Genomic DNA, 25,367 nt, shown 5'->3' with positions numbered 1-25,367 from the left:
ATTCAAGTGAATGGGACTAAGCTACAGTACGGCCGAATGAACAGCGTTGTGCCTGAGTAAACAAAGAAGAGGACGTGGCTCTTGCAAGGGAGCAACGGCCTCTTCGTGTAGCTGCGCGTTGGTGCTGCTGGGAGTCGAACCCCCACCGAACAGATATTGATGGCCTATCCTAAGGATAAGTCATCAATATTACAGTCCCGGAAAACCCCTTTAAAGGGAAAGTGTCGCTAGAAAAAAATGTATTTTTTTTTTAGTTTAACAATTAGTGTATAGGTGATTAAACATTGTTCTAATTTTTTTAATTTTTTAAAAAAGTCAGGAAATATTATAAATTAGATTCTAATTTATAATATTTCCCAGCGCTGGTCACTAGATGGAGCAAATCCCAAAATTGCAGCATTGCATGTGGTAAAGCAACCACATTGCTTTATGCTGCAAAATTTGAGAAAACTCACTCGCTCTAGTGAGCTCTCAGAATCCCCCCCTCCTTTATCCTGGCTAGTGCCGGGAGAAACGAGGTGATTGAACGGTCAAACCTCCTACACTGTGTGTCGCCATTTTTTGAGCTAACACACAGTGTAGTAGGTTAACATACAGTAGTAAACACACACTAAAACACGAACATACATAGAAATAACTTACCTGCTCCTGCCGCCGCCGCTCCCTCCGGTCCGTCCACTCCGTCTGCTACCGCCGCTCCAAGTGCACAAGTCCGGAAGCCGCGACCGGAAGTAGTAATCTTACTGTCCGGCCGCGACTTCCGGTCCACAGGAAAATTGCGCCGGACGTCGCACAGTTCAACTTGGCGTACAGCATAGTGGATGGAACGGGCCCCGTTCGCATTCACTATGGGACTGTAGCTGCCGTATTCCATGTCTGTATGTGTCGTTAATCGACACATACAGAAATGGAAAAAAAAATGGCAGCCCCCATAGGGAAGAAAAAGTGAAAAAAACACAAACACACAAATAAATAAAAAAATGTTTAATAACACACTAAAGTCAAATTGATCTAAAAAAATTTTTTTTTCGTGACACTGGTCCTTTAAGGGCCTCAGTCCGGATTTCCATCACTTTTGACAGCAAGAATAGCACAGCATACATTGCCAATGGGGTCTGTCGGTAACCTTTTGGGTCCGTCATATCAAGAATCATCACAGCGTCATGGCTTCCGTTATTTCAAGCTCTACTTTTGTCAATGGGCTGTGTCTGGTAGGCTGAATTCCCACTGCATTTGCAATGTTCACTTGGCGTATGTGCCAGGGAATGTCTCAGCGCATACGTCAAGCATTTCCATATACCCCTATTCACCCAATGGAGGCCAAAAGAGTGTCCCTTTGGCCTTCATTGGGCTGGTATATGTTGGCATACCTTTTTTTAAAACCGTATGGAATAGCGCAGAGTCATCGTACCAAAAAACGTATACCACGCTTTATGCATTTTATTAATATGGGAGTCTATATAGTAGCCTCCATTGGTCCAGTGGCATCTATTGGAGATATATGATGGGAAATACTCCAGATGTATACCGCTGAGGTACACTGCCAACGCAGTGCGAATAGACGCGTACAGTTCCAGTAGTTTATGGTAATGGACAGAGTGATAACACTTTTATCTATTTTTACAATTGTTTAGGTTGATAATTTAACTCCTATCTACAGTCGCTATTCAGTAGACTGAAATGAAGTGCAAGGAGAAATTGGGTAATGTATAGTTTACATGAGTTTTAATGAGGGTAATGTGGCCCATGCTTTTATTTGGGACTATGTCTAGTAAATGGGGGGGGTGATGTATCAAAACAGGTGCAAAGGAGTCCTCTAGTTTTGTTTTACACCGAATAGGTCATCAGTATATGATTGGTGTGGGTCCGACACCCGGACCCCGCAGCGATCAGCTGCTCCTGCTGCCTCCCGACGCCGGATGTTTTGAACGGTATGCAGAACTTGGAGCTGGAAGCAGATGGCTCCGACCACTGCATAGTGGCCGCTCTGCCGAACTACAGACCGGCTTCTATTACATGAGCGAAACAATCTGACCGGTGGATAGGTCATCAGTTTTCCGATCATGGAAAACCCCTTTAAGTCTTGTCTTCTTTATAATATCTGGGTAGATAATGTTGCCTTAGTTAATATAAATTTCATTTAACTAATAAGTCATTAGTATTTTATAAAATGCCTATTCATATCCTCTCATTGCAATAAGGAGATTAAGTATAAGAAGACTAATGTCTCCCATCATTAAGAAGCTGGAATGCGTACAAAGTCGTCTTCAGAAGTTGCATTGCGAAGGTTTAAGGACATGCGGTCTGTAAAAAAATGTTGAAAATATAAAACAAATATGTGGTTTTCTTAACAGCAGTTTCCAGGCAAGCAAAAACAATGATTTTTGTGTAAAACCACAAATCAACACCAGGCCGACTTACATCCTGCAAAATCCTAACCTTGGCGCGGTTCTATCGGGGAAATATTACCGTTCTCTCTTCCAAGTTCAAACTTTAATATAATAATATTCAATATATTGTGGTTGTCTGCGCATTATATATATATATATATATATATATATATATATATATATATATATATATATATAATACAACTAAGGAAATGCCTTTTGGGGTCTGTAGAAAGCTGAGGGACAACTAAGGGCATAACAGGTAACCATGGGGTTCCCTAGCCAGACATGGAACAGGGACAACCACAACTACCCTCAGCAGCAAGTATGTTCTGGACATAAGCAGCATATAATTATTTTGGTCTCTACCTCTCCATGGTCTCCCCTTTACCTCTCTCCTTCGATTATCTACAGTGACTACACTTCACCTCTGAGTGGAGATGGACCCCATTAGCTGTAGGGCACCATAGCAGCTGCCATACCTGCCACCCTGGTGGTGATGCACATGGTTGTGTAAGGATGGTAATGCTATAGTTAGTGGTTGCAACTGGCCATATGACCAAAATCATTCGGAGATGACTGAATACAATAACTGGTCTGGGGTTGAGTTTATGTAGTGACACTATTCATACTTCATGTACATGACCAGGTTATTAATGGATTTTTGTCAACCATGTGCAGGTCTCTGGGCAGAAGAACATTTATTTTGCTCTAATTACTAGTTACTTTAACACAGGTCCAGGAAGCTTAGATATAGGACCTTTATTGTCTTAATGGTCCTTTAAAGCGGTTGTCCACAATTCCCTCGTAGCGTGCAGGTCATCAAGAGTGATATTAAAGAGCACCTGTCATGTTCGACATGCTCTCGATTCCAGCGCTGTAAAGTCGTTGTCCCGCTGCTCCATTTTGGTGTCAATTATGCTAATTGTGAGTAAAGGTACGGAGAGGAGATCTCATCTTTCCTCAGTAGGTGTTGACTCCTGCATTGTTTGACGCTGTTCAATCAGCGATGCAGAAGACCCGCTGATGTCGTGAGATTTACCTGCTCTTGCGAGACCAGCCTCTGGAGAGTAGTCACTCCAGGAGCCGCCACCATTTAGAACACAGGAGAAGAAGTGACGGGTAGAAGAACAGAAGACCGCAGACCCCACTCATAGGAGCAGCATCGCTAGAATTACGTAAATGTCGTGAGATCAGCAGGTCTTCTCAATAGTTGTGAAGCTGTTGGCTGTGATTGGACAGCGTCACAGCGACCAAGGAGATGACCCAGGAGACAACGTCTACTAAGGAGAGATAAGGGCTCCTACTCTCTGTACCTTTACTCACAATTGGTATATTTGTGGGGCAATGGGGGGCCAAAATAAAGACATTTACAGTGCTGGATTTGGGAGGACACCGGGAACAAGGTTTATGTGGTTTTAAAAATAAAATAAAAAACATGACAGGTTCTCTTCAAGTCATAAAACAATGTGACTTCTCAAGACCTTTTAGCCTATTCAAACGTTCTAGTTAAAACCAGATTGGAAGCCATGGCACAGATCGGCATTAGGTAATCTTAAGAGGGGTATTTTTTTAGCAAATGATGGTATATTTAGCTGACCACTGGGTCCCCCACCGATTACTAAAATGAAAGGGCTGGGATGAAGCCAGGCACTGTGGTTTTAATGGGTTTGAGTTGCAGTTCTCTTTACAGCTCCTGGATGGGAGAAAATGCCAAAGAAGAGGGTCCTTCCTTCTCATAATCCGAGGAGGTCCCTGTGGTCAGACTCCCATAATCAGCAAGTGAAGGCATATCCTGGCATTAAGCCGTGAGCTGCTAATGGGGCTTTTACACGGGCAGATTTTCGAGCGCCAAACAATGATAAAGCATATTGATCGGCGCTCGTTTGCTCCATTTTAATGGGTTTCCGGTACATTCTTATAGGGAAAGTCCTTAATTGTTTAATTGCTTAATTCTTATTGCTAATTAACCTGTCTCTGCTTAATTGTACCTAGGGAACTAAAACCCATATGTGTTGTGCTGCCAAGGACGATCAGGAAATTAAAGTTCTGCAACTTTCTAAAATAAAATGTTTTATTCTACAATTATAAATGTTTTTTACATAAATCCAGAAAATCTCTGTCACCAGATTTTGCAGCCCCTATCTGCTATTGCAGCAGATCGGCGCTGCAATGTAGATAAGAGTAACGTTTTTATTTTTAAAAAACTAGCATTTTTGGCCAAGTTATGACCATTTTTGTAGTTATGCAAATGAGGCTTGCAAAAGTCCAAGTGGGTGTGTTTAAAAGTAAAAGTCCAAGTGGGCGTGTATTATGTGCGTACATCGGGGCATTTTTAATACTTTTACTAGCTGGGCGCTCTGACGAGAAGTATCATCCACTTCTCTTCAGAACGCCCAGCTTCTGGCAGTGCAGACAGCGTGTTCTCGAGAGATCACGCTGTGTCGTCACTCACAGGTCCTGCATCGTGTCAGGACACATCGGCACCAGAGGCTTCAGTTGATTCTGCAGCAGCATCGGCGTTTGCAGGTAAGTCGATGTAGCTACTTACCTGCAAACGCCGATGCTGCTGCAGAATCATCTGTAGCCTCTGGTGCCGATGTGTCCCCGCTCGTCTGACACGATGCAGGACCTGTGAGTGACGACACAGCGTGATCTCTCGAGAACACGCTGTGTCTGCACTGCCAGAAGCTGGGCGTTCTGAAGAGAAGTGGATGATACTTCTCATCAGAACGGCCAGCTAGTAAAAGTATTAAAAACGCCCCGATGTACGCACATAATACACGCCCACTTGGACTTTTACTTTTAAACACACCCACTTGGACTTTTGCAAGCCTCATTTGCATAACTACAAAAATGGTCATAACTTGGCCAAAAATGCTCGTTTTTTAAAAATAAAAACGTTACTGTAATCTACATTGCAGCGCCGATCTGCTGCAATAGAAGATAGGGGTTGCAAAATCTGGTGACAGAGCCTCTTTAAGGCCTATTGGTTGACATACACAACGATGAAAATACACCAGTATCAACTGGCAAGGCTTCATGCACACAGCCATATTACAGCTCCTTTTTGTACAGCGCTGTATTAGGGCTCTCATAGAGGGGCATGGGGGCCACTACTAAACCTCCGTCTGCCTCCAATTTCATATTGAGGGGGTATTTCTGTTGTATTCTGTATGGACTCTGTATGTAACCAGGTATTTTTCCCTAAAATCATTGGTTCTATGTAAGAATATCTCCGTACATACGGCACCTGACGGAGCCTGTATGGCAGCACATGGAGACTGTATGGCCAGCATGTGCTGTATGTCCTCCGTGCGCCTTGAATTTTCCAATCTAGGATATATATACTGTATATATGTGTTGTCATGTCAAAACTATTCGTTCAGTACCTTGGACTCCATTCTTTAAAGCATCTTGTCATTTCAGTTTACATATGGACTTACCTACATAGTATAATGTCTTTATATAGTTAGTTCGAAACAAGTTCTGTCTATATAACATTCTGTTATTCTTCCTGAACCATGATAAAAAAAGAAAAAAAAAAGAAACTCAACCATATACAGTAGAACCTCTTTGAGTTGACCACCCAAAATTACAGAAAAAAATGGTCTTTGAGAAGGGTTGTCCTCTTAAAAATGGGGGCTATTATGCTTAGGGGATAAGGGAATTGAAAATCTGTCACAGTAAAATCTGGTCTACCGTAGATGACAGGTAGTCTTCTTAAAGCGATGGTCTTTTGGAGAAGTTATCACATTGTGAAAGTTATACCTTTTTGACTTATGTAATATTAATGGAAAATCAAAGATATACAGAATATACTGGAGGTACAAATTGTGATGTGGATCAGGTTTCTGGAGGAATTAACACATGGTTTAAAGATCTAACAGTCGTCTCTGTGATATTGACCAGCAATTACATGGTAACATTACCAGCTGCAGAGGGAGTATGGAATATGGGAGCTCCTTTTTCTGAAAATCTACAAGGTTGGACTTTTTATAGAGGAAACTGGACAAATCCGGAGTAAACCAATTAATCGCTATAGCTATACTATAAGAAATAACAAAACCCATATTTTTATCGGTACCATCCTTTTCTGCAGCATTGGCCATAACATAGATGATTTTAGGCCCGATGGGCTTATAAGGAATTCCCGATGACAAACAGAGAGGTTAAAGTGGGAATGCCAATTCATGTGTAGATTCTCTACTATGGATGGTGGTCTTAACTACGACAGACACTTTTGATGTCTGTACATTTTTCTAATCAACCTTGTTTGATCTTTTTGCCCATTGTAGAAGCTACAAAGAACATAATGAGGATGTTCACTATCACCCAGAGGTATAACTTGAAACTCCTGGGCCCTAATGCAAAATCTGTAACTTGGCCCCTAATCAACCATTTATAATACTGGTGTCTTCTTATGTGGCAGAATGGTCCAAGCCATCACCAATTCACAGTCCGGTGTACAGCACTTTAGAACTTATATCCCAAAGTTTTTAGGACTCAATAACATCACCCACTATCTATATATCAAATATATCCTGTTTGTATTTGACATTTTTAGTAAATACTACTCATGTGGGAAGACACATAAAATTGTTACTTCTTTAATGTTTGGGTAGAAATATGTGTAGTTAGTGGTATGCAGAGAAGAGAGGGGACCCCAAAGTAAAGGTGCTGGGTTTCTACATTTAGTACAGAATGGCGTAGTTTTTGTCACCCCTCCATGCCCCTTGGGCCAATTCCCATGTCCCTTGCTTGCTGACAACGCAGTTCCTCCATAGATGAAAATGAATCATCGTTTCTTGCCCCCAATAGCAAAGGGAATAGGAACAGACAGGACTGGGCCCCCTCTCTCCTAGGGACCCATAGAAGTGCCATGATCTGCTTCGATGTTATGTATGTAGATTATATTTTCAACCACTTTAGTTAGCCAACAAAATGTTTCACTTCAACATCAAACTTTTTAGTTTTATGGATGGCTAAAGTACGACAACACTTCTCTACACATATAATGTTAAGAAACTTCGTAAATACGTTGTTTTACTTATCTTGTACTGTTTTTCATCTCTCTTCACATCCAAAGCTATAATCAGAATTCTATTGAATTTCTGTTACCAAAGAGCAGTGCATTGTTGAAGATCAAATAACAATCACATCACGTCTGACTACAGAGTGGAGACTGCTGTCTGTTTCCAAGGGCAACCAGAAGAATTTTTAACATAGTTTATTGTTGTAGCTCAAAATATGTATCAATTGTGTATAGCAAACTATATCCACATTTACTGTATTCTATGCACATTTAAACCATTAATCTCAAAACTGTGGCTCTCAAATTGTAGCAAAATGTGGCCTGTGGTTTTCAATGCTGGGAGTTGCTGTTTTTCAACTGCAGAGAGCCACACATAGGAGACCAGTGTTCAGTAACCCATAAAATTTGTCATGGAGAACCCATGTAAAATAATCCTTTATGGGTCTGTCCATGATGACCATGTAAATGGTGAAGCCCCTAATGCTCTCCACTTGCAGACACTGTCTAAAGGATGAGGTGGCAACCCTGATACCATGTGACAGTCTGGTAAGAACCCATGTTTTTAGTGTTTTTGATAACTGGACAGGTCAACCTTTTGCTCACTGCAGTCCTGTCCTACTGTTTTCTCATAGACATCACTTGTTGGTATGAAATAAATGACTACTTTGTAAGCTCAATATTTATTTTAATACAAATATTACGAGTGAAATGAAGGTCACTACAGCATAAATGCAGATGGGGAGAAAAATACATTTGCAATGCTCTTAAAAAAAGATGTTCTAGAAGGGTTGGATCTTAGATGCACCTAGATAAGGCTTGTTTGATGCCCTTGGCCTTACCTCCAATGGCAGAAGGAGGTCTCCAATAAGAAGACCAACAGTCAAACTGGGTACTCCTACACATATCTAGTATGTGTGTATGGTGGCGTCCAGTTCTGAATTCTAGGCAAGTATGGAGACTTGCCTGACGTACATGAGGCACAGTATAGTACTATGAATCCATCTTCATAGCATAAGCCCAAATCACGGTCAGTACCAAAATATGATAACTGTAAATGTGATCTAATACATTTCAAAACTATCTTACACAAATTAAAACACTGACATTTGTTTCATACCAGAAATCCCTTTGGCATAGGGAATGTTCCATTATCACCATAAAAAGCTACAAAAACCCCGTTTCCACTGCATAACAGAACCCCACTGTCGAGCAACAACAAAAAAGAACAAAAATAATAATAAAGTAAATGTAGCGCTCACATCTTGTTTCCTTTGCTGCAGCAAAGTTTATTACCTGGAAAAACCTCTTTTTTCCGGAGAGATTTTTTCCATGGTTCACTTATGCTACTCTTGTCATTGCAACCTGCTGCCAAAAAATCATAAAGTCGGCCTTTGCGTTCAAGGGTACCACCCCCATTGGAAGCCTCGCAGTTAAAGTTGAGCGTGCCTTTCTTTTCTTCTGCCGTTTCCTCATGCAAACTTAGCTTATGTTGAGGCCTTGAATTGGTAACAAACCCCCCACAGGAAGGCCCCTGGATGCTGTTCCTGTATAAAGGAGCTTCTGCCGCGCTGTAATCCGTATGGTGAGAGCACCCTGGCAAAGGCAAGGAGCTACTAGATGAACAGGAAGCTGCTATGTGCCCTCCGTTTGCGTTAACAGCGAATGGGATGTTTAGATAATGGCTACCGCATTCCTGGTAAAAACAACAAGTTTGAAGGCTACTGTCGTCCTTGGCAATACGAAGGCGTTTCCGATAAGGGCAATCCTGGGACACAAACCATTCCTGTGCTGACGCTCCATTAAGGGCACATGCTGAGAAACACCAGTTGTTTTGCAGTAGAATCTCACCATGAATTCGCTTCATCAAGTTGTTGATGAGGACCGATCTTCTGAGGAACACTTCAGGGTCATCAATGAATTTTAATTTCTCCAAGGACATGTAAAGTACATGGGCCCTCTCTTCAAAGATGGATACATTCTAAATCATGATAGAAAAAACAAAAATCAGATTTAATGAGGTGGGAACACAAATTATCCAGACAATGAAACATCCTCTATACAAAACCATAAAAAAAATCCATATAAGATTGCTTATTTTATGTAATGAATTTAAGACCAAGGCTACAAGAAACACTGAAAGGTTGAAGAAAAAATGTCCATCTAGTTCAACCCCATGTAGTGTTGATCCAGAAGAAGACAAAACCAACACCTATCAGGTAGCTGCCAATCGTCTTCACATAGGAGAATAAAAAATTCCTTTGTGACCCCAAATAGGGCAATCAGTGAATCCCTGGATCAACCACCAATCTTCAGATATTATTGTAATATTATGTCTTTCAGGAATTTGGTATCTGGAACCCTTTTGCATTACAGATTAACTATCACAACATCATGTAGCAAAAAGTCCTATATTCTAATTGTATTTTAAGGAAACGAAAACATTCTACGTTAATGATGATGAAACTTTCTTCCCTATAGACCCAGTGAATGTTCCCTGGTTATGTATATAGGCCTGGGCTATACAATGATCATTAGAAAGATCTCTCTATTGACCTTTATACATGGACGCCATACTCATAAGAAAAAGAAAGCCGTCTCCCTCGTAATTCTTGTAAACATGCATGCCTGGCCAATCATGCATGTTTATCTCAATGGGAAGAGGAAGACAAGCCACTGCCAGACACTTCTGTCAGTGGTTTATCTCCCAGCAGAGCAAAAGGAACATGCCCAATGCTTATTCTGCCCGACATCTGCCATCAGGAAACAGGAGGTTCCCATATACATTAGATTGCCATCCAAACTTGTCAATATCCACGAGATTAACCCAAATAATCTAAAATGTATTGGCAGTCTAGAGCCCTGTTTTACAACAGAGCTCCCGATGTATGAGCTAAACGTGTCCATAGGGCTTGATGGAGGACAAAATAGTGTCCTTTTGACCTTCGTCGGGCTGGTATATGTCAGCATTCTTTTTTTTGAAGGATGAAATAACATAGTAGACTACGCTATTTTAGGGCGGCCAGTGACTAGTGGCAGCGACATCTTGGCACAGACTGAATAGCTGGCTTGTTCAGCTATTTTAGTAACTCCATGGGAGCGCACATGCCTACCAACTCTCCATACAATCTGCGATAGGATGCGGTCACCACCTTGCCTGGCAGGGCAGGGCAGGGAATAGCGAAACCCTGTTTTGCATATAGGAAAGGGTCCAAGAGGTGGAAGCGGTCCATTTTAGACATTTTTGGATATGCCACAATTCGTTTAAATTCAGTAAAATGTATTTATACCATTTAATAGTTAGACAATTCTAATAATTGTCATATTCAACAAGACACACACATTTATCTGTCAGGTAGCATCTTTCTTTTTGCAAGAAATGACAGAAACTGAGGAATTAAGTGTCATCTCCATTAACTTCACAGTAGCATAAAGTTCGGGAAAGATTTTACTGTATGTTATATGGTTATATTAATTCACTGTATAATATGGAAAAGTAGTAGGTGCAGTAGTGTGCGCTCATTTCATATTTTCTTATAAATCATACTGAGAATTAAAACGTGGGCTCAGGTCACGTATCTGTACGGGGGTATATCAAGACTCTGCACGCTCCAGTAATCATGCAACTATTTATTCATCATAAATTAGGAAATCCTGATAAACACTGGAACATTTTTGGTCAATTTGACAAAGGGGATAGGACCAACCTTGACTAAGGCCGTTTTCTCCAGGGGCCCCATAGTAGCCTTATAGGCTGCCTCTATGATATGTCCGCTCATGGAGGATAGGGCTTCATGTGACATAAAATAGGAAATGAAATGGAAGAGGATAAAAGAACTTGAAGTCATATTATGGGAATGTGATCATCTGGTGGTGGTTGTCAGTGACCTTTTCATTCATATGATTGTTAGCGAGGACAGAAATGGTGCCAGCAGCAGACTTCTGTGCTGATTTTGCTGCAGAAATTGACTGGTCCATCATGAAATACGTCTTATGGTGTGTTATCAGATCACTATGTAACCAAATATCCAATAGATGTTATACTGGGAGCCTGGGGAACTGTTTAATTATAATCTTATTTTAAGGGGATCCTAAAGTATAGGGGTCATTTTGCTGATACATACAATGGAATATTGGGCAAATATCTCTCATTTTTAATTATATAAATGTGTGACTCGGTGTAAGCAGGAAAAGTTGGGTCCTCAAGCAGCATATTCACAATGAATTCACAAGAAATTGACAAGAAATCAGAAATTTTGTACCCGAACCCCTTGATGTTAGCTACTCGTCTATAAAAGACCAAATGCCTGCGGCTGATAAGTGACACCACCTCGTCTCCTATTCCTTCATTTTGTGGCCTTGAACGTTTTGAGGTATATAGAATAAATGACAAGTATGTACCATTATGTTTTGTAAATGACAGGCATACATGTAATCCTTCATTTGTAACTTTCTGATGAATGTATGAACTTGAAATCAGACAAAAGAATAAAACTGCAGTCGAAGCATAACAAAAAGACTATAAAAAGTCTTTGTATTTCCCCAAAAAAAAAAAAAAAAAGCACAAAGACTTCTGGCAAATATCAAGAATAACTTGGACTCAGACGACTTTATGAAAGATGGCGCGGTGCCAAAGATGACACATGAAGTGCCATAGAACGAGATGGAAAATTCTTTACCACGTAAGTACTTGCAGGACTGCAGCAGAAAAATCAAACATTTCCGGCCACACCAGCGCTGAGGTAATAGAAGAGATGGACTTGGAAATCTGAGTCTTCGGTTATTCTTTTAACAAACCCAAAACAGAAGTCTGTAGTTTATCACCAAAGTTAGTGGAGACAGAGAAGTTACCGTACGTGATATGTAGAGCAGCCGTATTATTCTCCCATTAGCTGATGGACTTCATAGTAGATGGTCACCCTAAATGGTCTGTTTCAGCCGTGTAGTCCTCATTTCCATACATGGTTGCTCTGCACAGTACATTGAGCATAAACGGGAGTAATCTGTCCCTGGCTGTCAACAATCTGCTTGCTGACTGTTTCACCATGGAAATTACTTGTATATTATAACCATATGCTATTCTGTTTTGCACTCTACACAATGGCCAAAAGTTTTCCAGAATTGAAGCTTAAAGGATATGTACATCTTCCATCTTCGAAAAGGTATATATATATATATATATATATATATATATATATATATATATATATGTGTGTGTGTGTGTGCATTAGTGTGTTTGTGCAACTTTCTAAATACTTTTTATTTAAAATTATTTTTACTTTTTGAGATACAGCTGCTTTGTATCCTGTATACAGAGCAGCTGTATCAATCGCTGAATCCTGTATTCGTCAGGTCAGCGGCACTGACGGGTTCTACCTGTTATCGATCACATCTAAGTTATAAACGTAAATGTGATTGGTAACAGCTCGATAATATGTGCCAGAGACACACAGGACCCGCTGTCACTGAACCCGTCAGTGCCGCTAACCTGACAGATACAGGATTCAGCGATAAATACAGCTGCTCTCATTACAGGATACAAAGCAGCTGTATCTCAAAAAGTAAAAATTATTTTTAACAAAATGTAATTCCAAAGTTGCACCAAAAACACTGATACACATTTTTATTTTAAAAACACCAACGCTTTCAAAGGTGTACATATCCTTTAAGAAACGTTTTCCCCACAGAACCATATATATTATCATTGCTGCATTTAAAGTGACTTACCAGATACACCTTATTAAGGATTATTTGCCTTAGTATATGTGAGGCATGCACTGACTTCCTGCTGAGCTTCTGCTTATACACAGCAGCCAATCTGGGGAAGCAGCAGCCTGAACCAATGAGGAGAAAGGAGGTGGATTTCAGACTACCTTAGATTCTCTATAGACACTGTAGACTTGCTGATGTCATAGGTCGCAGGTACGCCCTAATGAAGCTGAGCCAAGCAGCAAGCACGTTAAAAAATTGATATGCGGTCAGTATCTCCTATATGAACTGACCTATGTATGTATAATTCCTGAGCTCACGCCAATATAGTCGCTAGAGGTTCAAACCCTGAATCTCATTAAGCAAAGTATGGGCAGATATAACCAAATTGTAAATAAGCCCTTATGACGTGCAACCCCTCAGAACCTGAAGTGAGGTCCCTATGAACCCATATCATGGACCTGTAAGTACTTTGTATGCAGCCATATGGTGCCAGTGCAGTGAGGGCACCTCCATAATACATCATGCAATGAAACATGCCATAATTTTTTTTTCTATCAGGTTGCATACAAAGGTAAAGTAAAGGTCCACAGTGGGCTCTCAGAAGGGGGACATGACTTTAAGGTGGCACCTTTTACTGCAAAATTAGTTATTGAGTTATTATATATGACAGTGTTCTCTAACCTATTGGCGCAGTAGGAGCGACTTCTCATCACCAGCAGTTAATTCATGGACGTTCTCAGAGGGAATTTCACTCATCTCCGGTAATGGGACATTTGCTTAGGAGTGACAGTCCATCCCGTATGACTTAATGACTTAAGGAAAAAATAATTTAGGCCTCGTTCACATCTGCATTGGAGGCTCCGTTAGGGAACCGAAGCTTCTGGTATTTCCAACGTTCTGCCCCTCTGACTGAGCAGAACAACGGAAAACCGAACGCTGTTCTGCAAATGCGATTTACTTTGTATAAGGAAAACCCGATATAAATCTAAGAATTACTTATAAAGTATATATAGTATGTTTTTTACTATAAGACTCACTTTTTTAAGCAGTGTTTGTGCATCTTATAGTTTGAATGAGATAATAGGCTTTACCCGCTTTCCCTAATTCTGTAACCTTTTATTAATTTTTATCATCCAGTCTATCTTACAATCTAAAAAATCCAGTAACTTTAGTTTCCATTCCAGCATGCCACACACATGGTGTTATGAGTGATGGGCAGGGCAGGAAACAGTCCGGTACACTCCAGCTATGATGTCACCTTCCATGATGTCATACACATAGCTGCTTACATTTCAGAATTATTTCCAGGCACATTGAACAAGTCTTTTCAGGTGCAGTGGACACATAGTAGGGAGGACATTGTGCTTGTGTGCTGCTTTATGGATGTTTTTATAGTTGGCACATACAAAAAGTTAACACATTTTTGCATGCCACAGAGTCAATCCGTGGCTTAGAATGGAAAAAAGACCAGTCCTTATGCCAATGTGAGTCTTATTTTTTTTTTAAGCAGTCCTGCTTTCATGAAAATGTTTTTGAAATTGCTTGGTTTGCACTCAGGCAGGGGCAGTTTTATCTGTCTATAAAAAAAATTTGAGATGGGTACCATTTTACCCTTAAGTGGTGCCCATTATTCCCATCCGGTGGGACATTAAAACCAATGGCCATACAGTCCACCTGACAGGAAGGTAACATGCAATATTCTGGGTAAGCAGGTAAGCCATCTGCCTTACAAGATATTAGGGGTTAATACTGGTCATTTTTGTAGTAGAGAAGGGCATCGCTGATTCCCACTGACAATAGAGGGACGAACTGTTGAGCCCTCCAACTTTTACACACATAGATGGAGGGAACTAAACCTATTTTATATATGTGAATAAGTCCTTAAAGGAGTTGTCTCATAAAGACAACCCTAATTTACATAAAATTTGAGCCGGTAATCAGGTGATCACCATGGATCCTCTTGCAGATATTCTATCAGCTGCTTTTGCCAGCCAAACATTTACCCTGCAGCGGCTCTCTGGTATGGCTAATAGACGGGGGTCTCGAGGAGGGGCACCCCACCGTATAATGTTTTTGTGCACTAATAGTGAATATGGAAGGAGGTCAAGAGAAGAACTCAATAAACAATTTTTTACTTAGGATGTTTTTTTATATTATGGGAATGTGTTATTTAATATTGTCTTTTTAATTTAATTTTTATTTAAAATAATTACAATACTTCATATATATCTTCTACAGTTTTTCTTATGTATTACGTGATTTTTTTCAGTAACAGCAGTGAACAAAATTAAAGATTCCGGGGGGTTTATCTACAATTATATGCCATGGAGACATCCAAGCTAATAGACACTACTGGGTCCAATTACATCTTTTGATTCAATGCTACGCTTTTTAATTTAAAAAAGACCTGTTTGTAGTCCCTAAGAGGTGAAGTTAAGAAGCCAAATGTTGGCAATCATACATGCCAGTGTTTTGCCCCCTTGCGAATGTATAATGCCATCTATATATTACTGTCTGGCAGATGCGACTAGAAAGATGATGCAATTATTTGAACGTACGCCAGCGACAGATGTCAAAAGGAGAGTCAATGACACACCTGGGATGTAGAAGAGCATGACTTGGGTATTAGCTCATCAAGCATCTACCAGTGGATGGATCTTAGCTTCTTAAGAGCACCTTCTGGGTTTGAGAGAGGGTCATTTGCATATATTTCCCAGGGAGCATTGCCTAAAAGTATCCCTAATTTTCTTGTGAAAAATGGCCATCCATTGCTTCCCAAAAAAAGTAATGTCAATGGACCGTGTATTGAGCCTTTCTTCTTAGGTTATTCCAGTTCTTGTATTCTATGGTAGGTCAATCAGATAAGTTAAAATGTGACATTGACCGAGATTCTGGGACCCTCACCAGTGCCTGCACTAATTTTCAGTTACAGAAATCTATGACTCTGCAGACGTTTTCTGTCGTGGATTTCAAAGCAAATTCGCTATGAACTCTGCAACGAATCCACGTGTAGATTTTGATGTGGATTTTGGCGTGGATTTTACCCTAGGCATTGCTAAGGGTTAAAATCTGCAACGGGATTGACATGCTGTGGATTAAAAATTCTTCAGCATGAACTCAATTCCTCCCTGGATTTTCTGCTACATGTGGATGGGGTTTTTAAAACCACAACCACATGTCTGTAAATTGCTGCGGATTCTCAGTGCGCAATCTACACTGAAAATCCTCAGCAATTCTGCAGATGGTGAATTCACCTTAGATGAGATCACTTGGTTTTATAACTTTATATAAATGGATGGATGACATCTCTCCACTGAAAATTACCAATTTGTTTCGAACATTGGTGAGGGTTCCAGCTCCTTGGTACTCCTTTTACATCGGTTTGTCCTGCTTCCCATATCCGATTGACCCCACATATCTGTTTGACCCCACATATCTGATTGACCCCACATATCTGATTGACCTGTCAGGAAATAAGTCAATGCAGCATCTACTGTGATGAAATGCAGGTCCAATATTCCCCCTTAGTTACTGCCAAAATGTATACCATTGGTGCCATCCTCTTACAAATTACTTCACGTTGTCTATATCAAATAAAAAGTAACAACCCCGTAGCATCAGGTGACATACATCCAAATGGCCAAGACCCTAGAAGAAATCCTACGCCACTGACTGAGATCTATGAACTAATCTGAACAGTTATTATATGTTTATATCTGTTCATATTTTTTTAAATTCAAGAATTTGGTGCTTCAAATTGGAAATTCCACTACAATCTACACATCAATCTTAGGATTCACTTACACAAACTCATAAGCTTAAGCACAATCATGACCCTTCTACAAAAACAAAATCCCACCTTCAAGTATGTACACAACAGATCAATTTATAGAATGAGAATGTGTATATATGAAAAATAATAATAAAAAATTACAAAAATATACCCACCCCTATTACACCCAGTACCTGATCGAATAAACAAACAGGTGCAGATGACATCAAAGGACAGGAAGACATTAGTCACTGACCACCACATTTTCACAAAATCAAAAAGCTGTAAAAAGCAAGTGCCATAGTCCTCCTGCCCTCTGGGGCCATCCTTACCTCTTTATTTTATTTTTTTCAAAATTAGTAATGGGTGCCTATGATGCTAAATGCACAAATAACGTTAACAACACATTCACGTAATGAAATGTTTTTGCAAAGATAACACACATGGCATAAGCAAAAATACAAAATGCAAGTGGTTATATGACAACATGATGCAATATGTACAAATATGAATCATTAACATTCCTCCAACAATTTTCCACATACTTATATTCAGGGGATCTCTACCTGCCCCAACCAGTGTTATAAATATGTGGATTATTGTCATTTCATTGTTTCTTTTTTATTTTTTTTTGTTTTTTTAAACATGGAAAATGTATTTTGTATTTTGTTGGTAAGACACAACTGTTGTCTTTCAGATTTAAAAGATGGAAGGGTTAGGCTATGTTCAAACGGAGTATTTTGCAGGCAGAATTTCCTCTCCCTGCACGCCGATTTTCGCTGCGTTTTTCGCCCGCGGCCATTGGGCGCTGCGGGCATAAAACGCCGCGAAATACGCTTTCTCTGCTTCCCATTGAAGTCAATGGGAGGTCAGAGGCGGAAACGCCCGAAGATAGGGCATGTCGCTTCTTTCTCCCGCGAGCCGGGGCCTCCCATTGAAATCGACAGGAGGCATTTTCAGGCCGTTTTTGACGAGCTTTTTGGCGCGGTTTCTGCGTCAAAAAACTCAGTGTAAACTTAGCCTTAAAGTGGCAGTAGGGTGAAAAACAGGAGTAGAGAAATTCAATATACCTAGATTTGATATTATATTAAGTGTTGGAGGCTTTTGTTTAATTTACTGGCAGGTGTAACTTTTCTTTCTATCTATCTATCTATCTATCTATCTATCTATCTATCTATCTATCTATCTATCTATCTATCTATCTATCTATCTATCTATCTATCTATCTATCTATCTATCTATCTATCTCATATCTATCTATCTATCTATCTATCTATCTATCTATCTATCTATCTATCTATCTATCTATCTATCTATCTATCTATCTATCTATCTATCTATGTATCTATCTATCTATCTATCTATCTATCTATCTATCTATCTATCTATCTATCTATCTATCTATGTGATATCTATCTATCTATCTATCTATCTATCTATCTATCTATCTATCTATCTATCTATCTATCTATCTATCTATCTATCTATCTATGTCATATCTATCTATCTATCTATCTATCTATCTATCTATCTATCTATCTATCTATCTATCTATCTATCTATCTATCTATCTATCTATCTATCTCATATCTATCTATCTATCTATCTATCTATCTATCTATCTATCTATCTATGTCATATCTATCTATCTATCTATCTATCTATCTATCTATCTATCTATCTATCTATCTATCTATCTAATCTATCTATCTCTCTCATATCTATCTATCTATCTATCTATCTATTTATCTATGTCATATCTATCTATCTCTCTCATATCTATCTATCTATCTATCTATCTATCTATCTATCTATCTATCTATCTATTTATCTATGTCATATCTATCTATCTATCTCATATCTATCTATCTATCTATCTATCTATCTATCTATCTATCTATCTATCTATCTATCTATCTATCTATCTATCTATCTATCTATCTATCTATCTATCTACCTGTGTCTGTCTGTCTATCTATCTATCTATCTATCTATCTATCTATCTATCTATCTATCTATCTATCTATCTATCTATCTATCTATCTATCTATCTATCTATCTATCTATCTATCTATCTATCCATCTATATCTATCCATCTATATCTATCTATCTATCTATCTATCTATCTATCTATCTATCTATCTATCTATCTATCTATCTATCTATCTATCTATCTATCTATCTATCTACCTGTGTCTGTCTGTCTATCTATCTATCTATCTATCTATCTATCTATCTATCTATCTATCTATCTATCTATCTATCTATCTATCTATCTATCTATCTATCTATCCATCTATATCTATCTATCTATCTATCTATCTATCTATCTATCTATCTATCTATCTATCTATCTATCTATCTATCTATTTATCTATCTATCTATCTATCTATCTATCTATCTATCTATCTGTCTGTCTGTCTGTCTGTCTGTCTGTCTGTCTGTCTGTCTGTCTATCTATCTATCTATCTATCTATCTATCTATCTATCTATCTATCTATCTATCTATCTGTCTATCTGTCTATCTATCTATCTATCTATCTATCTATCTATCTACCTGTGTCTGTCTGTCTATCTATCTATCTATCTATCTATCTATCTATCTATCTATCTATCTATCTATCTATCTATCTATCTATCTATCTATCTATCTGTCTGTCTGTCTATCTATCTATCTATCTATCTATCTATCTATCTATCTATCTATCTATCTATCTATCTATCTATCTATCTATCTATCTATCTACCTGTGTCTGTCTGTCTATCTATCTATCTATCTATCTATCTATCTATCTATCTATCTATCTCATACCTATCTATCTATCATCTATCTATCTATCTATCTATCTATCTATCTATCTATCTATCTATCTATCTATCTATCTATCTATCTATCTATCTATCTATCTATCTATCATCTGTCTATCTATCTATCTATCTATCTATCTATCTATCTATCTATCTATCTATCTATCTATCTATCTATCTATCTATCTATCTATCTATCTATCTATCTATCTATCTATCTATCCATAACCTATTTGATAGCATGCAGTATACACAACTATGGCATCATTTATCAGCATCGTAACAATAGCGGAAGGAAACGTAATACAAGCATAAAAGAAGCAATCACTGTGTAAGAGAATAAGTAAAACAGACAAAACAAAACATACTTTATGACTACAGCTGTGGAGCGGCAGATGATAATCCTCTTCTACATATTTCCTTTTAAAGTAAGTGCTCTTGGAAGCTGTTTTTGGATTTGAAATTCCCCTGTAATGTGATTCTGTGGTAATAAATCAGATATGACAGATGACATGCAGTTCGCCTAAGGTTCTCCAAACAAAATAACTTTGTTTCCTAACACAACAGAATATATCACAGCACACACTGATCCTGTATTCCCATCTTGAAGTCTAATACTGTGCGGGAAGAACATACAACGGAAATGTCAATCAATCCGTCACCATGCTCTTAACCAACCTTGTACTGGTTATAATAGGAATGTTGGTATTATCATACATTTACATATGTACTGCTCATTGTATATACTCGATACCTTGGAGACATATGGAATTTCCACCTGAATTTTCTTGGATTTTTTTGTAACACTCTTCCCATTAGTCATCATCTATGACCCTTTTTTTTGCATCCATAATATTTAAAGGAATTCTCCACTCAGTCTTTTTTAGCCAATATTGCCCTTACTCCTATGGTATTTAAAGGGTAACTCCAGTTAGTTTCAAAGAACTTCTGAAGGATCATAGAAACATGTCAGCAGTAATCAGTGGGGGTCTCGATGCACAGATGTCTTCTCTCAGCTTCACTACTTTGGAGAGGTGATGATGGGCCAGTAGAATACATTACAGTCTATGACCAGTGCCGGCCTAAGGCTGGTTGGTGTCCCGTGTAGTATATTCTATTGACCCCCCCTATGGCGTACCATATAGTGCCCAAATAATACAGTAATCAGACAGTACCCTTTGCTGTCAGATGCCCAACATTTTTCACACAACAAACTAGGGCAGCTGTGGGTCCCAAGTCATCATGACCAGTGGCACCTTCTTTTAGTAGTGACAGGAGATGCGCCCTGTGTGACCGTACAACTTATATAACTCAAGGTCGACCCAGTCTATGACCTGTTTATGTCTCTCCCAAGTGAAGCTAAAAAAGAGCCCGATGGGAGCCAAATGGGCAAAGGGGCACGGTGCTCTGAAGAGTTCTTTTGTTCATGTGATCAATAGGGTTTTCAGAGCACAAACCTCATTAATGAGAACGACTGACATGTCTCCATGACACTTTAGAAGTTCTTGAAAACTGGAACTATACTTGAAAGAGAATTCCCCCCTAAAATAAAATATAAAATTATGAGTAAACATGAGCTAGAAGAGATACTAAAGAAAGGCAGGTTACATTACGGATGTGGAGGCCATAGAGCAAGGCCATGAGGTTATTGGCCTATGGGAGCCAGGTTGACCCTATTCTTGCCAAATCTGCGCAGGGTTTCCCATCTTTACTATTACTCCAATGCTAGCAGACTAGGTGGGGGGAATTAGTCTGAGGGTGACGCTGCCTCTCATTTCTGGGGAAATGAAGAAGATGGGGGTTAACAAGAGCTAAGCTATCTTCTCCTGGGATGTGGAAATGGTAATGATGATGGGGTGGTCCGCACGAGGAAGGGGCCATTTTTTTTATGCTATGGGGCCCCTTTTGATCTCTTTATCCCCCAGGTTTATTTAGTAATATGTTGACTCATCATCAGATGATGTTTTCCGTTTATTTAGTAATATGTTAACTCATCATTAAAAAGTATTAACCCCTTTCAAGAAAATAATAAAAATAACCGGTAATATAAGTCGTCAAGTTGCCCCTTCGGTCAAGCTTTTTGAGTTGTTATTCAGACGTTATTGGGTGACAACCAATATGTCTGCCACCACAGCTTCCATTAGGTTTTCTCTAAGCTTTCTCAAATTCCTGAATGGTAAATTTACAAAGTTATGTCCCCATATCAGAACGGGAGTATATAGATTTGTCATTCAGAAGTCAGGAAAAGCTAAAACCCCATGAAAACTGTAATGGTGACCAAATTGGTTATCACATAGCTGTCCTAGATACATATGTGACTTAGACAGCAGAGGACGACTTTGGGACCTAAATTTATATATTTTTTTTATCCATTTAGATATGAAATGCTCTTCTACATGATATACCATAAATATATCATGAACCACCACTGGGACACCTGAACCACCTGGTAAGGCAACGGCCACCTCTCTAGTCATTCTCCAACTGGATCCAACAGCCTCCTCATCTGGTGGAACGGGGACCCCTGTTCTTTAAACAGGTGGGGTCCCAGTGTTGGGATATGAACCTATCAGACATTCTAATTTGATCACATTTGCAACCATTTCGATGCATCTAAAAAAAAATGAACCTCGTTTGCAAAAATTGACTACCGTTTTGCATCTACAGCTCCTATGCAGACCTATGTGTTTCCATAGTAACAGACTTCAAACAACCCCTGTGTAGTCTGATCCTGCAGTCATACTTGAATTTGTCCTCTACATCCTACTAATGTACGTTTGGTAGGTTATCAAGAAGTAGAGGACAGATAAAAGGCAGTATGACGGCAAGATCAGACTACACAGGGTGTTTGTTCTCTGTAACCATGGCGACACATCTATCTGCATAGGAGCTGTAGATTTTTAATCAAGACTATTTGCAAAACGCGCTTCATTTTTATTATTTTAGATGCATTCAAGCAATAGCAACAATGATTTCAAAGGTGGACATAGTCTTGAATCTGGCTATAGACAATATATTTCTGTGTTCGGTACTGATTGTATCGGTGGGATCCGCTAACAATATAATGTCTATGGATGTTTCCAGACCGGTAGGACCGGTTATATATTAACAGGCCTGATTCTCTTGTCTTCTATATGATAATCGGCACCAGGTAGCTGCTTATCTCCTCATGTGTTGACAGCTAATGTGGGAGTCGGGGGTTGGAGCTGTTGGCTGGCTTTATTTTTAACTTAGGGGTTTTATTCATTGTAATGGAACATTCTCTATAAACCCAGTACACTTTAAAAGGCTTTCGTTATATGAAAACCAATATATATATATTTACAGCTAATCTAAACTTATCAAAGAATGTCAGGATTATCCATAATATTGTTAGAAATGTCTATAATATAGTCATATGTTCTGTACTATTGAAAAATGTAACTGGAAAATGCGATAATGACAGTATTTCAGTGTTACATAATAGCTGACATCCATTCATGTCACCTACATCTTATTATTGTTTGTTCAACTGTAACTGCGATTTCTCTCTGGGAGGAGGTAAAGACGTCGCCGTTATGTTTATCAGGATCCGACCAAAGATCTAAACTTATCTGACGATGTGCAACTATTAGCAGTGATGTGAACAACACTAACGGATGGATGGATGGATGGATGGATGAATAGATAGATAGATATGAGATAGATAGATAGATAGATAGATAGATATGAGATAGATAGATAGATAGATAGATAGATAGATATGAGATAGATAGATAGATAGATAGATAGATAGATATGAGATAGATAGATAGATAGATAGATAGATAGATAGATAGATAGATAGATAGATAGATAGATGAGATAGATAGATAGATAGATAGATAGATAGATAGATAGATAGATAGATAGATAGATAGATAGATAGATATGAGATAGATAGATAGATAGATAGATAGATAGATAGATAGATAGATAGATAGATAGATAGATAGATAGATAGATAGATATGAGATAGATATGAGATAGATATGAGATAGATAGATAGATAGATAGATAGATAGATAGATAGATAGATAGATAGATAGATAGATAGATATGAGATAGATAGATAGATAGATAGATAGATAGATAGATAGATAGATAGATATGAGATAGATAGATAGATAGATATGAGATAGATAGATAGATAGATAGATAGATAGATAGATAGATAGATAGATAGATAGATAGATAGATAGATAGATAGATAGATATGAGATAGATAGATAGATAGATAGATAGATAGATAGATAGATAGATAGATAGATAGATAGATAGATAGATAGATATGAGATAGATAGATAGATAGATAGATAGATAGATAGATAGATATGAGATAGATAGATAGATAGATATGAGATAGATAGATAGATAGATAGATAGATAGATAGATAGATAGATAGATAGATATGAGATAGATAGATAGATAGATAGATAGATAGATAGATAGATAGATAGATAGATAGATAGATAGATAGATATGAGATAGATAGATAGATAGATAGATAGATAGATAGATAGATAGATAGATAGATAGATAGATAGATAGATAGATAGATAACAGTGTGTATGTGTAATTGCCAGTCTGGTGGTACTTGGACCCAGAGGTGTAATTGAAGTTCCTGGGCTCCTTTGCAAAATCTGTGACAGGTCACCCACTTATAATGTGCCATTTGTAATACTGGTTTCTTCTGATGTGGTAAAGGGACCTTTGGGCCCCCTCAGGCACCATCCCCCAGATGCTACGGCTACCTCTGCCCACACTATAGGTTCGGCTGTGCTGGTACCCTGCGCAGTATATATCTAACTATTAGTTCGGACTCCGTGACTTTATTACAGGTCGCTCATGAGTGACATCTCGGTATAGCGCTGCCTGGACTATAATGAATGGAACTTTCCTCAGTAATGGAATCTTTTTCTATATAATCAAAGAAACTTTGGTTTTTAACTGGTGAAATGAATGATCAGAAAGTAGTATGCTGAAATTACTATACTAACAAAGATACAGACACATTATTGGTTTATGGCTACACTTGAACTATCACTCCCAGCATCCTAGGTGTTATATTCTAATCACAGCCATATTGCTCTATAATGGAGCAGACACCTACCTGGAGAAGAGTCACATATTCTGTACTCCTGGTGCTGGGCATGGAGAGACGTGGAGGAGCCGCTTGCCTTGACCTGGTGTTCAGTCTCCCAGACAGTCCTATAGTCTGCAATCTCTGCTGTTCCTTCTGAGGTTATGGGGTTGGAGAATCTGTTCATGGACAGAACCACAGTCATCTCTTATAACCAGCAATCTGTGAATATAAAACAATATGTAGATATCAAGCCAACTGGCATCTAGAAAAAGAACATTACCAGTGGGATTTATGGCCCCAAGGTGAATAACACTAGATGTAGCAGAGCTGAATGTGTCTCTTAATAGCTGCATTGCTTGTGCATTGTGATAGACTAGCCTTGCTACATCTCTAGTACTTGTCCATAGACTGCCAAAGAGGATGACCACCTTTTATACACAACAGTATGGATCAATTGTCTCCAACCTGTGGTTCTTCGGGTGTTGCACAACTACAACACCCAGCATTGCGATAACCTATCCTTGCTACATCTGTAGTACTTGTCTA

The 25,367-nt window shown here is 38.8% G+C and overlaps 1 protein-coding gene across 2 annotated transcripts in view; it reads right to left on the bottom strand.

The window, feature by feature from the left end:
- Positions 1 to 8,089: 8,089 nt before the first annotated feature.
- Positions 8,090 to 25,367, bottom strand: part of SERTAD4 (SERTA domain containing 4) — a 34,339-nt gene continuing 17,061 nt past the window's right edge. For both annotated transcript variants that reach the window (XM_075864586.1, XM_075864587.1), the window contains exons 2-4: positions 24,849 to 25,040; positions 20,085 to 20,197; positions 8,090 to 9,403 (exon numbers count right to left, since the gene is read on the bottom strand). In XM_075864586.1, coding sequence (XP_075720701.1) covers positions 8,681 to 9,403; positions 20,085 to 20,197; positions 24,849 to 25,023 — 1,011 coding nt within the window. In that variant the 5' untranslated portion in view covers positions 25,024 to 25,040 and the 3' untranslated portion in view covers positions 8,090 to 8,680. The remainder of the gene's footprint in view (positions 9,404 to 20,084; positions 20,198 to 24,848; positions 25,041 to 25,367) is intronic.

Source organism: Rhinoderma darwinii, chromosome 4, assembly GCF_050947455.1.
Source record: "Rhinoderma darwinii isolate aRhiDar2 chromosome 4, aRhiDar2.hap1, whole genome shotgun sequence".
NCBI classification, from domain to species: Eukaryota; Metazoa; Chordata; class Amphibia; order Anura; family Rhinodermatidae; genus Rhinoderma; species Rhinoderma darwinii.
This window is presented reverse-complemented; position numbering and strand designations above follow the sequence as displayed.